The 13,930-nt window shown below is 38.7% G+C and overlaps 1 protein-coding gene across 1 annotated transcript in view; it reads right to left on the bottom strand.

Annotated features, from left to right (window-relative positions):
- Positions 1-443: 443 nt before the first annotated feature.
- The window catches only part of ACTR10 (actin related protein 10), a 35,513-nt gene continuing 22,026 nt past the window's right edge, over positions 444-13,930 (bottom strand). The window contains exons 11-13 of the mRNA XM_047738296.1: positions 3,931-4,012; positions 2,048-2,249; positions 444-865 (exon numbers count right to left, since the gene is read on the bottom strand). Coding sequence (XP_047594252.1) covers positions 684-865; positions 2,048-2,249; positions 3,931-4,012 — 466 coding nt within the window. The 3' untranslated portion in view covers positions 444-683. The remainder of the gene's footprint in view (positions 866-2,047; positions 2,250-3,930; positions 4,013-13,930) is intronic.

Below are 13,930 nucleotides of genomic sequence, written 5' to 3'. Positions count from 1 at the left end.
TTCATAAAAATACATAAAATGAAATACCTTTGCATAAAAATGAAATACCTTTCTTCTTAGAAATGCAGAATTATTCATAAAGACACTGTAAAGTTAGAAAGTGAACATTTCCATACTTTGCTTAACAAATGTTTAACTAATCTACTGAACATTCTCAGTCCAAAGGGTCAAATATATACCTGGAAAAGTAGCATTCTCACATGGACACATAAATACCAAAACAAGGATTTGAAGAAAGAGACCCATGTTAATATTTGAAATACCTAGTAATTTTAATAATAATAATTTAATAATAATTAACATTATTTATTCTTTAAATGAAATAACTGCTAAAAATAATTAAACAGATGGATTCTCTAATACTCAGGGCAGATGATGTGAATTATGGAGGGACAATGTTTTTACTCTTTTTGGAAACTAAACCATGTAACAAACTTCCAAAATTAAACTGCTTTACTATATTTTATTGATATAAATACAACAAATTTCATAAGCATCAGCTACTGTTTTACTACTACACAAGAGAAACAACAGTCAAAAGAATTAAATATTAATGCAAAGTAACTACAGAAAGCTTTCACTTCCATAAAGTTACCTCTAACAGCATCCTATATACTTTGTATAATTTGCTTATAATTGATTAGATACTTGACACAAAGCAAAGTTGAATTTCAATCAAATTTTTATTTCTCAGTGGAAAATGCTCTCTTCATCAGCGGTGGCTGAGCTTTTCCGACATCAAACATCATTTCCAAAGGTGGGTTATTAAGAGAACACCAATCAGGTATACGGCCTGTCTGATTATAATACTCCTTTGAAACTGAACGGCTCCCAAGTATGTCCTGTAGTGCTCCAAAAATAGCTCCTGTGTGGTAAAAAATATTTTTATAGTCAAGATGAAAACTTTTACCAGAAAAGTCTATGTACAGGTGAAACATACTCATACTCCTCAAAGTGCTTGCAGTTCTTTTATATCTTTTATTTTTAATAACAGAGTAAACCACAATTCCTATGTTGAAAGTAACTTAAATGGCCTATATCAGATTATAGTGAAAATGCTAATAAGCATTACTGTGTCTAAAAGCATGTGAGGTAGACAGTGGTGGAAACTACTTTCAATTCTGTGTAAATACAGTAAATAATGTGTGGTTTTCTTTGCCACAACTTTAAGATTTTATGTCAATAAATAAAACAGTACTGTAAAACCCAATAAGCATCATTATAAAGCCACCCAAGTCTATGCAGAAGACTTTATAAAGACCCACAAAGCAGTCTTTAAAAAATAATCTGGTAACTTAATCCATTTGTCCTAGATCAAAATAACATTTTAACCAAATTCTACAAGAAATATTCATTTAAAATCTCAATACTTTTTCTAATGATCAAGATACCTATTAGCTACAAGTGCATTATAAAACACATATTAGAACATACATAAATATACACAGCCATGATTGTTTTTCTCTTCAAAGTAGTATCGCTCTCTCCCTCCCTCTCTTCCTATATATGTATATCTTCAAAGTAGTCTCCTTCTCTTTCTCTCTCTCTCTATGTATAGAGTCTCTTTCCCTCTCTCTATATAGTCTCTTTATATATACAGGCTATTTCCTTATTTCAATGAGCCTATCATTTCCTATGAATTATCATTCAATCAACTCAGTCACAAAATAAAATGTAATTATAAAATAAAGATATCAATTCTCATATATGTCTCACAAATTACCTTTAGAAGGAATTAAAACAAATGTTATGAGCAATGGTAGTATACTGGAATAAATGCACAGCTATCAATCACTATTATGAGAAATTACTTTAACTAGAAGTTTACATAAAAAATTAAAGTGCAAATGCCAAGAGAAATAGGTATATATTTCTGACAATAACTTAAGGAAAAGTCAGTGCTCAAAGAAAATTATTTAATAGTTCTATTAGTTTGTTAAGTGAGCAATTTTTAAGACTGAATCATCTATTCTAACATATCCATTAACAATACCAGTTAGGGACCAATTACCACATAATCATTATATTTTAAAAACTAAATTCTTACCTCCCAACCAGGCCACACAATTAGCCTTTGCAGGTGGAGTATGAATTCGGAATGTCTTGGTGCCAAGTGCTTTGTTGTATTTTGGTTTTTCTACCAAATACCTTATTTCTGCAAGCAATCTGTGGAGAAATCCTGGCAACATAGATGTGCCACCTATGACTACCAAATTCTCTGCCAGTTGCTTTCTGGTGTCTATTGGACACTGTTATTAAAGAGAAAGAAAAAAAAAAGAGTTTACTTTTAACTGTATAAATAATGCTTGATTGGATTCAAGAAAATATACAGATTATATATTACAAATTAAATAGGTGATCATTACTATTTAAAAAAAGGCACAGCAAGATTTCTTTAACAAGGGAGTTTTTCATGTAGCAAATATAACTATGATAATACTGCCATATTCTCAATATAGAACTCCAAAGATTTTAAAATCTAACAGTATAGAATTTAAAATTCGACAGGGTATATGGTAGTTATATGTGAGTATTCTCATTTTCAGAGTAGAATGACTCAGTTGACTCAGAAGAACATGAGAAAAAAAATAACATTACTTCTTTTTTCAGTAAGGATAATATGTAGAAACTTAATTTTCCTAAGTTGATAGCGTCACAGTAATATATCCATAGCCAGTTGCCCAGTGGGAAGAGAACATTCTTAGAAAAATTATGTTTCTATATCAGTGCTAAAAATTAGAATGTTGAAGTCTTTCACTGATGCTATGTTTTTCATAAAAGCCTGAGCAGAGCTTCCAGAGGTAGACAATATCTTCCAAAGCAATGGCATTTCACATAGAGTGATGTGATTCCATAGTCATTAAACAAAAGAAACAAACTATAATATACCCTATGGAATTTAAAATTCAATACTATACAAACCTGCATTTAAAGAAACTATAAGCTATATTAGGTACAAAATAAAAATCTGATATTGTTGCTACAGAAATAATGCAGGATAGCCCTACTTATCCCTGAGTCTGAAATGTAAATACCCTATTTCAGTGCCAAAATAAAACCTGGTAACTGTAAAATTTAACATAAAAACTAAAAATTTTAACCAGTGGTTAAAATATAAATACAGGGGCCCCTGGGTGGCTCAGTCAGTTACGCACCTGCCTCGGGCTCAGGTCATGATCTCAGGGTCCTGGAATCGAGTTCCATATCGGGCTCCCTGCTCAGTGGGGAGCCTGATTCTCCCTCTCCCTCAGCCTGTTGTTGCCCCTACCTGTGCTCTCTCCACCAAATAAATAAATTAAATCTTTAAAAATAAAAAATAGGGCACCTGGATGGCTCAGTCAGTTAAGTGGCTGTCTTTGGCTCAGGTCATGATCCCAAGGTCCTGGGATCAAGTCCTGCATCAGGCTCCCTGCTCAGTGGAGAGCCTGCTTCTCCCTCTGCTTGCTGCTCTGCCTATTTGTGCTCTCTATCTCTCTGTCAAATAAATAAATAAAATCTAAAAAAAAAAAACAAACTTCATTTAAAAATAAAAAATAAAATACAAATACAGAAAATAACATGTAAAAATTTTCTCAGGTCGCCCGGCTATCTCAGTCAGTAGAGTATATGACTCTTGATTATGGGATTGTGAATTCAAGCCCCACGTGAGGTGTAGAGATTACTTAAAATTTTTTTTTCCTCAGGGCGTCTGGGTGGCGCAGTCAGTTAAGCATACAACTCTTCACTTCAGCTCAGGTTGTGATATTAGCATTGAGACTGGGCCTGGCATCAGGCTCCCCACTCAGTATAGCATCTGCTTAAGACTCTCTCCCTTTACCCCTCCCCCAAACTCTCTCTCTCTAATAGATAAATCTTGAAGAAATTTTTTTTTTCCTCTAAAGGGCTGTAGTCCTAAATTGAAACTTTCTCCAAAATCAAAATACAAAATACCTGTATAAGGGAATCCAGTATTAAAGTGGCAACTGATTTCTCTTCATTATCTTGTTCAAAAAGAATCTCCACAACTGAATCTCTAATGAGATTAAAAACAGAGAGTGCTTTGTTGGCATCATATAGTACAATACAGAACACACCATTAGTTCTATTTTTTTAAGTAACAGTACTATGTTAACATAGAATCCTTATTAAAACCCAGGGTGTTTGCATTTGTGAACAAGGAAAGTAAGAGCACCTGCCTTAAGGTGTGGAGGTAAGGATTCAATGAGTCAATAGCACATTGCCTTGTACAAAGGAGGTACTCCCTAAGTATTAGCTACAACTATTATTATGTACAGATTAACATGTTTTGTCCAATTATACTTCCTTAAGCCTAATAACAGAAAAGGAATGAAATTCTATAAAAGTAAGATTCAAGAAGCAGGTCCACATACAAAACATTAAAAAACCAACCCTCTCCCCAAGCATTTCTTTGTTTTTAAAAATAACATGGCAGGGGCGCCTGGGTGGCCCAGTGGGCTAAAGCCTCTGCCTTCAGCTCAGGTCATGATCTCAGGGTCCTGGGATCGAGCCCTGCATCGGGCTCTCTGCTCAGCAGGAAGCCTGCTTCCTCCTCTCTCTCTCTGTCTGCCTCTCTGTCTACTTGTGATTTCTGTCTGTCAAATAAATAAATAAAATCTTGGAAAAAATAAATAAATAAATAACATGGCAAAGATTGTTAGTTGCCTATCAAAATATCCATTTTCCTGTTCGTTCTCAAATTAAAAGAACCCTATTTTGGGGTAGCACAGGAAGATTTTTGTAGTGATGGAATAGTTCTGTATCTTGATTATGGTGGTGATTAAAAAATCTATGTGTGGCTAGGTTGGAGAAGACCATTGGTGACAACAAAGAATCTCTAAGGGCAAAGTGAGAGCCAACCTGGCAGAACAGGTTGCTATCAATGAGATCCAATCTAATATAAATCCTCTAACAGCTAGGGTAATGGAGGCAGATAACTGAGAAGATGGAATTAGTGATCTAGAAGACAAACTGATAGAAAAGAAGGGTCAGGAGGAGATGGGGAACAAACAGCTTAGAAGCCATGAAAACAGAATCAGGGAAATAAATGACGCCATGAAACATTCCAATGTCAGAATTAATTGGGATCCCTGAGGGGGGTGGAGAAAGAGAGAAGACTAGAAGATATAGTTGAACAAATTCTAGATGAAAATTTCCCTTACCTGGGGAATGGAACAAGTGTTCATGTCCTAGAGGCAGAAAAGACACCCCCTCCCCAAGATCAACGAGTCTAGAAAGACATCCAGACACTTAATGTGAAATTCACGAATCGTAACTTCAGACAGGAGGTCTTTTTTTTTTTTTAAGATTTTATTTATTCATTTGACAGAGAGAGATCACAAGTAGGCAGAGAGGCAAGCAGAGAGAGAGAGAGAGAGAGGGAAGCAGGCTCCCTGCTGAGCAGAGAGCCCGATGCAGGCCTCGATCCCAGGACCCTGAGATCATGACCTGAGCCGAAGGCAGCGGCTTAACCCACTGAGCCACCCAGGCGCCCCCAGACAGGAGGTCTTTTTTTTTTTTTTTTAAATTTTTTATTTATTTTATTTAACAGAGAGAGAGAGAGATCACAAGTAGGCAGAGAGGCATGCAGAGAGAGAGAAAGGGAAGCAGGCTCCTCTCTGATCAGAGAGCCTGATGTGGGGCTCGATCCCAGGACCCTGAGATCATGACCTGAGTCGAAGGCAGAGACTTTAACCCACTGAGCCACCCAGGCGCCCCCAGACAGGAGGTCTTAAGGGGACCTAGGGGGCAGAGATTCCTTAAATACAGAGGAAGGACCATCAGAATAACATCAGACCTGTCCACAGAAACCTAGCAAGACAGAAAGGGCTGACAAGACATATTCAGGGCCCTAAATGAGAAGAACATGCAGCCAAGAATACTTTATCTAGCAAGGCTGATATTCAAAATGGATGGAGAGATAAAGAGCTTCCAAGACTGGCAAGGTTTAAAAGGGTATGTGACCAAGCCAGCACTACAAGAAATATTAAAGGGGGGGGGGGGGGGCTATAAAAGAAAGAACCCAAGAGTGACATAGAACAGAAATTTACAGAGACAATCTATAGAAACAAGGACTTCACAGGCAACATGATGTCAATAAAAACTTATGTTTCAATAATCACTTTCAACATGAACAGCCTAAATGGTCCCGTAAAATGGCACAGGGTTGCAGACTGCAACCAATAAAGTGACAGGACCTGTCCATATGCTGTCTACAAGATACATCCAGACTGAAAGTGAAGGGACGGAGAAGCATCTTTCATGCCAATAGTCCTCAGAAGAAAGCTGGGGTAGTGATTTTCATATCAGATAAATTAGATTTTAAGCTAAAGACTATAGTCAGAGATATAGAAGGACACTAAATCATTCTTAAAGGGTCTATCCACCAAGATCTAACAACTGCAAATATTTATGCCCCCAATATGGGAGAAACCAACTACATAAGCCAACTATTAATCAAAATAGTCATATTGATATGAATACATTAATTGTAGGGGATCTTAACACGCCACTCTAAGTAATAGGTCATCCAAGGAGAAAAACAATAAACAAGAGCCTTGAACACATTGGACCAGATGGACCTCATAGATACATACAGAACATTCCACCCTAAAACAAGAGAATACTCATTCTTCTCAAGCTCACATGGAACTTCCTTCAGAACAGACTACATACTGGGTCACAAATCAGGGCTCGACCAATACCAAGAGATTGAGATTATTCCATACATATTCTCAGGCCACAATGCTTTCAAACTGGAACTCAACCATAAGAAAAAGTTTGGAAGGTGGGGCGCCTGGGTGGCTCAGTGGGTTAAGCCTCTGCCTTCAGCTCAGGTCATGATCTCAGGGTCCTGGGATCAAGCCCCACATCGGGCTCTCTGCTCAGCATGGAGCCTGCTTCTCCCCCCCTCCTCTCTGCCTGCCTCTCTGCCTACTTGTGATCTGTCTGTCAAATAAATAAATAAAACCTTAAAAAAAAAAGTTTGGAAGGAATTCAAACACTTGGACTAAAGACCATTCTGCTCAAGGATCAACCAGGAAATCAAAGAAGAACTTAAACAATTCTTGGAAACCAACGAGAATGAAGACACATCGGTCCAAAACCTATGGGATACAGCAAAGGTGGTCCTAAGGGGGAAATACACAGCCATCCAAGCCTCACTCAAAAAAATTGAAAAATCCCGAATACACCAACTCTCTTTAGCCTTAAAGAACTGGAAAATCAACAACAAATTAAGCCAACACCATGTATAAGAAGGGAAATAAGATTAGAGCAGAGATCAATAAGTTAGATACTAGAGATACAGCAGAACATATCAATGAAACGAAAAGCTGGTTCTCTGAAAAAATCAGTAAGATCAATAAACCACTGGCTAAACTAATCCAAAAGAAAAGAGACAGGACCCAAATTAATAAAATTATGAATGAAAGGGGGAGAGATCACTACTAACACGAGGAAATACAATCATCAGAAATTATTATCAACAGTTATATGCCAGTAAGTTAAGCAACCTCGAAGAAATGGATGCACTCCTGGAAACCTATAAACTTCCAAGACTGAAACAGGAAGAAATTGACAACCTGAATAGACCAATATCTAGTAACGAGATTGAAGCAGTGATCAAAAACCTCCCAAAAAACAAGAGCCCAGGACCTGACAGATTCCCTGGGGAATTCTACCAAACATTCAAAGAAGAAATAAAACCTATTATCCTGAAGCTGTTTCAAAAAATAGAAACAGAAGAAAAACTTCCAGATTCTTTCTATGAAGCCAGCATTACCCTGATCCCTAAACCAGGCAAAGACCCTATCAAAAAGGAGAATTTCAGACCAATATCCCTGATGAATATGGATGCCAAGATTCGCAACAAGATACTCACTAATAGGATCCAACAATACATTAAAAAGATTATCCACCATGACCATGGGGGACTTACCCTGGGTTTAAAGGTGGTTCAACATTCGCAAATCAATCAATGTGATAGAACAAATCAACGAGAGAAGAACCACATGGTCCTCTCAATTGATGCAGAAAAAGCATTTGACAAAATACAGTATCTGTTCCTGTACTGTTCCTGTACTCCTTCAAAGTACAGCGATAGAGGGAACACTCCTCAACTTCATAAAATCTATCTAAAAAACCCACAGCAAATATCATTCTCAATGGGGAAAAGCGGACAGCCTTCCATTTGAGGTCAGGAACAGGACAAGGATGTCCACTCTTGCCACTGTTGTTCAACATAGTACTAGAAGTCCTAGCAACAGCAATTAGAAAACAAAAAGAAATAAAAGGTATTCAAATTGGTAAAGAAGAAGTCAAACTCTCTCTTCGCAGATGACATGATACTTTCTATGGAAAACCCAAAAGACCACCCCCAAACTACTGGAACTCATACAGCAATTCAGTAATGTGGCAGGATACAAAATCAATGCACAGAAATCAGTTGCTTTCTTATACACTAACAAGGAAAATATAGAAAGGGAAATTAGAGAATCGATTCCATTTACTACAGCACCAAAAACCATAAGATACCTTGGAATAAACCTAACCAAAGAGGTAAAAGATATGTACTTGAGGAACAACAGAACACTCATGAAAAAAACTGAGGACATAAAAAGATGGAAAAACATTCCATGCTCATGGATCAGAAGCATAAACATTGTTAAAATATCTGTATTGCCCAGAACAATCTATACTTTCAGTGCCATCCTGATCAAAATTCCACCGGCATTTTTCGAAGTGCTAGAACAAACAATCCTAAAATTTGTATGGAACCAGAAAAGACCTTGAATTGCTAAGGAAATGTTGAAAAAGAAAAACACAACTGGAGGCATCACGTTGCCTGATTTTAAGCTTTACTACAAAGCTGTAATCACCAAGACAGCATGGTACTGGCACAAAAAAAGACACACAGACCAGTGGAAGAGTAGAGAGTCCAGATATGGATCCACAACTCTATGATCAAATAATCTTTAACAAAGCAGGAAAAAATATCCAGTGGAAAAAAGACAGTCTCTTCAATAAACAGTGCTGAGAAAATTGGACAGCTACGTATAGAAGAATGAAACTCACTCATTCTCTTACACCATACACAAAGAAAAACTCTCAATGGATAAAAGACCTCAATGTAAGGCAGGAATCTATCAAAATCCTAGGGAAGAACATTGGCAGTGACCTCTTTGACATCGGCCACAGCAACTTCCCAGAACCCCGGGATCATGACCTGAGCCAAAGGCAGAGGCTTAACCCACTAAGCCACCCAGGCGCCCCAGCCACAGCAACTTCTTTCAAGACAGGTCTCCAAAGGCAAAGGAAACAAAAGCGAAAATGAACTTTTGGGACTTCATCAAGATAAAAACCTTCTGCACAGCAAAGCAAACAGTCAACAAAACAAAGAATGGGAGAAGATATTTGCAAATGACACTACAAAGGGTTGATATCCAAGATCTATAAAGAACTCCTCAAACTCAACACTCAAAAACCAGATAATCATGTCAGAAAATGGGCAGAAGACATGAACAGGCATTTCTCCAAACAAGACATACGAATGGCTAACAGACACATGAAAAAACATTCATCATCATTAGCATCAGGGAGAATCAAATCAAAACCACATTGAGATACCACCTTACACCAGTTAGAATGGCCAAAATTAACAAGGCAAGAAACAAGTGTTGGAGAGGATGTGGAGAAAGGGGAAACCTCTTACACTGGTGGTGGGAATGCAAGTTGGTGCAGCCACTTTGGAAAACAGTGTGGAGATTCCATAAGAAATTAAACATAGAGCTACCCTATGACCCTGCAATTGCACTACTGGGTATTTACCCCAAAGATATGGATGTAGTGAAATGAAGGGCCATAGGTACCCCAATGTTCATAGCACCAATGGCCACAATCAAACTGTGGAAAGAGCCAAGATGCCCTTCAAGAGACGAATGGATAAAGAAGATATGGTCCATATATACAATGGAGTATTATGCCTCCATCGGAAAGGATGAATACCCAACTTTTGTATCAACATGGACGGGACTGGAGGAGATTATGCTGAGTAAAATAAGTCAAGCAGAGAGAGTCAATTATCATATGGTTTCACTTACTTGTGGAGCATAAGGAATAACATGGAGGATATGGGGAGATGGAGAGAAGTGAGTTGGGGGAAATTGGAGGGTGAGATAAACCACGAGAGACTGTGGACTCCAAGAAACAAACTGAGGGTTTTGGAAGGGAGGGAGGTGGCGGGATGGGTGAGCCCAGTGGTGGTTATTAAGGACGGCATGTATTGCATGGAGCACTGGGTGTGGTGCATAAACAATGAATCTTGGAACACTGAAAAAATAAAATTAAATTTGAAAAAAATCTATGATAAAATTACATAGAACTGTACATACAGGGGTGCCTGGGTGGCTCAGTGGGTTAAGCCTCTGCCTTCGGCTCAGGTCATGATCTCAGGGTCCTGGGATTGAGTCCCGTCATCAGGCTCTCTGCTCAGCAGAGAACCTGCTTCCTCCTCTATCTCTCTCTCTGCCTGCCTCTCTGCCTACTTGTGATCTCTCTCTGTGAAATAAATAAAATCTTAAAAAAAAAAAAACTGTACATACACATTACACTGATGCCAATTTACTGGTTTTGCTATTGGGGTATAGTGAAGATGTTAACCACTAGGAGAAACTGGGTGAAGAGTACATGGAGACTTCCCTATATTATCTTTGCAATTTCCTGTGAATCTATAATTATTTAGAAGGGAAAAAAAAGAACTCCATTTTTTAAGCTGGATAGAATGCCCCTCCCCAGTTGAAACACTGTATTTATGGGATGCCTGGGTGGCACAGTCATAAAGCCTCTGGTGATGAGCCTGCTTCTCCCATTCCCACTCCCCCTTCTGGTGTTCCCTCTCCAGTTATCTCTGTCTCTCTGTCAAATAAATAAAATCCTAGAGGAAAGGAAAGGAAATTTTTTTTTCCCAGAAACACTGTATTTACCTTGTAGTAACACTGTATTTACATTGTAGCTAGATGGGTAGCTAAGTAATAGACAATGAGATGGTGGCAGAAGTGGTATGTGGGGCTTCTAAAAAGTCTCCTTAAAAAGGAGAGAAAACGGGCACCTGAGTGGCAGAGCTGTTTAAATGGCCAACTCTTGGTTTCAGCTCAGGTTGTGACCTTAGGGTGATGGGATCGAGCCCTGAGTGTGGCGCTGCACTCAGCACAGAGTTAGCTTGAGAATCTCTCTCCCTCTCCTTCCACCCCTTCTCCCTACATGGATTTAATCTCTCTCTCAAAATTAATTAATTAATTTTTAAAAATGGATGGGGCACCTGCGTGCATCAGTCATTAAGCATCTGCCTTTGGCTAAGGTCATAATCCCAGCATCCTGGGATGCCTGCTTCTCCCTCTTCCACTCCCCCTGCTTGTGTTCCCTCTCTCACTGTGTCTGTCAAATAAATAAATAAAATCTTTTTTTTTTTTTAAGATTTTATTTATTTATTTATTTGACAGACAGAGATCACAAGCAGGCAGAGAGGCAGGTAGAGAGAGAGGAGGAAGCAGGCTCCCTGCCAAGCAGAGAGCCCGATGAGGGGCTCGATCCCAGGACCCTGAGATCATGACCTGAGCCGAAGGCAGCGGCTTAACCCACTGAGCCACCCAGGCGCCCCTAAATAAAATCTTAAAAAAAATCAAAATAGGGGGCGCCTGGGTGGCTCAGCTGGTTAAAGCCTCTGTCCTCGGCTCAGTCGTGATCCTAGGGTCCTGACCCTGGCCCGTGGGGGGCTCTCTGCTCGGCGGGGAGCCTGCTTCCCCACCCCCCCCACTCTTTCTCTGCCTGCCCTTCTGCCTACTTGTGATCTTTGTCTGTCAAATAAATAAATAAAATATTTTAAAAAAAATCAAAATAGGGTGCCTGGGTGGCTTAGTTGGTTGAGTGGCTGCCTTCGGCTCGGGTCATGGTCCCAGACTTCCAGGATCGAGTCCTGCATTGGGCTCCCAGCTCCTTGGGGAGTCCGCTTCTCCCTCTGACCCTCTCCTCTCTCAGGCTTTCTCTCACTCCTTCCCTCTCGAATAAATAAATAAAATCTTTAAAAAAAAAATCAAAATAAAGAAAAATGGAGAGGTAGCACTTTTTCTTTCCCTTCCTAGGGTACCTTGCTTTAAACAGATATAGTAGCTGTACCTCCAGCAACCACCAGGTCCCTAAGGACAGGGCTACCTGCCCAAAGGATGAGAGCTGGAAGGATGTTTACATCCCTGACAGGAGTTGTAATACCATCTCGGGACTATCTACCTGTGAGCTTCTTTTAAAAGAGAGACAAACTTTTTTTTTAAAGATTTTATTTATTTATTTGACAGACAGAGATCACAGGTAGGCAGAGAGGCAGGGAGGAAGCAGGCTCCCTGCTGAGCAGAGAGCCCAATGCGGGGCTCGATCCCAGGACCCCGAGATCATGACCTGAGCCGAAGGCAGAGGCCTTAACCCACTGAGCCACCCAGGCGCCCCCCCCGCCCTTTTAAAAGATTTTTGTTTATTTATTTGAGAGGGAGAGAGTGAGAGAGAGCACGTGCTCACGCACGCACATGAACGGGAAGGGGCAGAAGGAGAGGGAGAAGCAGGCTCTATGTTGAGTGGGGAGCCTGATGTGGGGCTCGATCCCAGGATCATGACCCCAGGATCATGACCTGAGCCAAAGGCAGACACTTAACTAACTGAGCCACCCAGGTATCCCAAGAGAAACAAACTTCTATCTTAGTGAAGCCACTATGTCAGGTCTCTGTAACTGGTGGCCAACCAAAGTGAATCCTAAATGATACAATACAAAACTTATCTATACATATGCATATATAAACACTAATTCTTAAAAATAAAATTTAAATGATAGTATGCATAGAATTTTGAAACTTTCTTTAATCTTTTTCAAAACATAGAATTCTCTTTATAAGACTCAACCTACCTGCTAACTCTCCATTTCATCATTAAAGTATACTGAGGGCTGCACTATGCTCAACACTCACAGTCAGCCACTTGCTGCTATGCCTGCATACTTCCATTTCTACCAGTTGAGATGATGGTTACAGAGCACCAGTTTTCTTTTTCCAAGTCTTTTATTATCAATAGATTTGATATTGAAATTATATAATTTTACAATTACTACTTAACAAATACTAGAGTAGAAAATAAGTTTTCTATGAGAACTATGCTAAATGCTTTGAAAAGACAATTATTTTTAAAATATATTTTTTAAGATTTTATTTATTCATTAGAGAAAGAGCATACAGGTAGAAGTAGTGGGAGAGGGAGAAAGAATCTCAAGCAGATTCCAACACTGAACATGGAGCGCGACATGGGGCTCCATCCCAGGACCCAGAGATCATGATCTAAGCCAAAATCAAGAATCCAGTGCTCAACTAAATGAGCCACCCAGGTGCCCCTAAAATCTTTTAATATAGCTAATACAATGGTAAAAGTCTAGAAAAAATGTCTGTAAGAATTCTGTACAAAGACTGACAAATAACTAAGTTCTCACTGCACTTAAAAACAAAAAAAACCACTTGGAAATAATAAACCATGAATTTCCTGGTTTATATATACTTAATTTCAAACTCTAAAAGAAGAATTACCCTCAAAGAAAAGTTCCCAGAAAAAAGTTTGGAAAATAACTACGAATTTATATCCTTTAATATGAAATGTTTAATATACGGTTTTTTAAGATGGTCTTTAACTTTAAATGACCCTTCTGGTTTACCAACAAAGTACTGTTCAGAACTATGTGTATTAGGTTTCAACAGAACTAGATGTTTCAGTAGGAAAAACATGTTAGCAAACACCTGTAAATTAATTGGGTCTGAAATGTGGAACATGGTGGTTTTTTTATCCCAATCTATTTTCCTACTAATATGTAGCCAAAAAGCTCCATTTTAATTTCCTTCAACATCTATTT

The sequence above is a fragment of the Lutra lutra genome, chromosome 7 (assembly GCF_902655055.1).
Source record: "Lutra lutra chromosome 7, mLutLut1.2, whole genome shotgun sequence".
NCBI lineage: Eukaryota > Metazoa > Chordata > Mammalia > Carnivora > Mustelidae > Lutra > Lutra lutra.
This window is presented reverse-complemented; position numbering and strand designations above follow the sequence as displayed.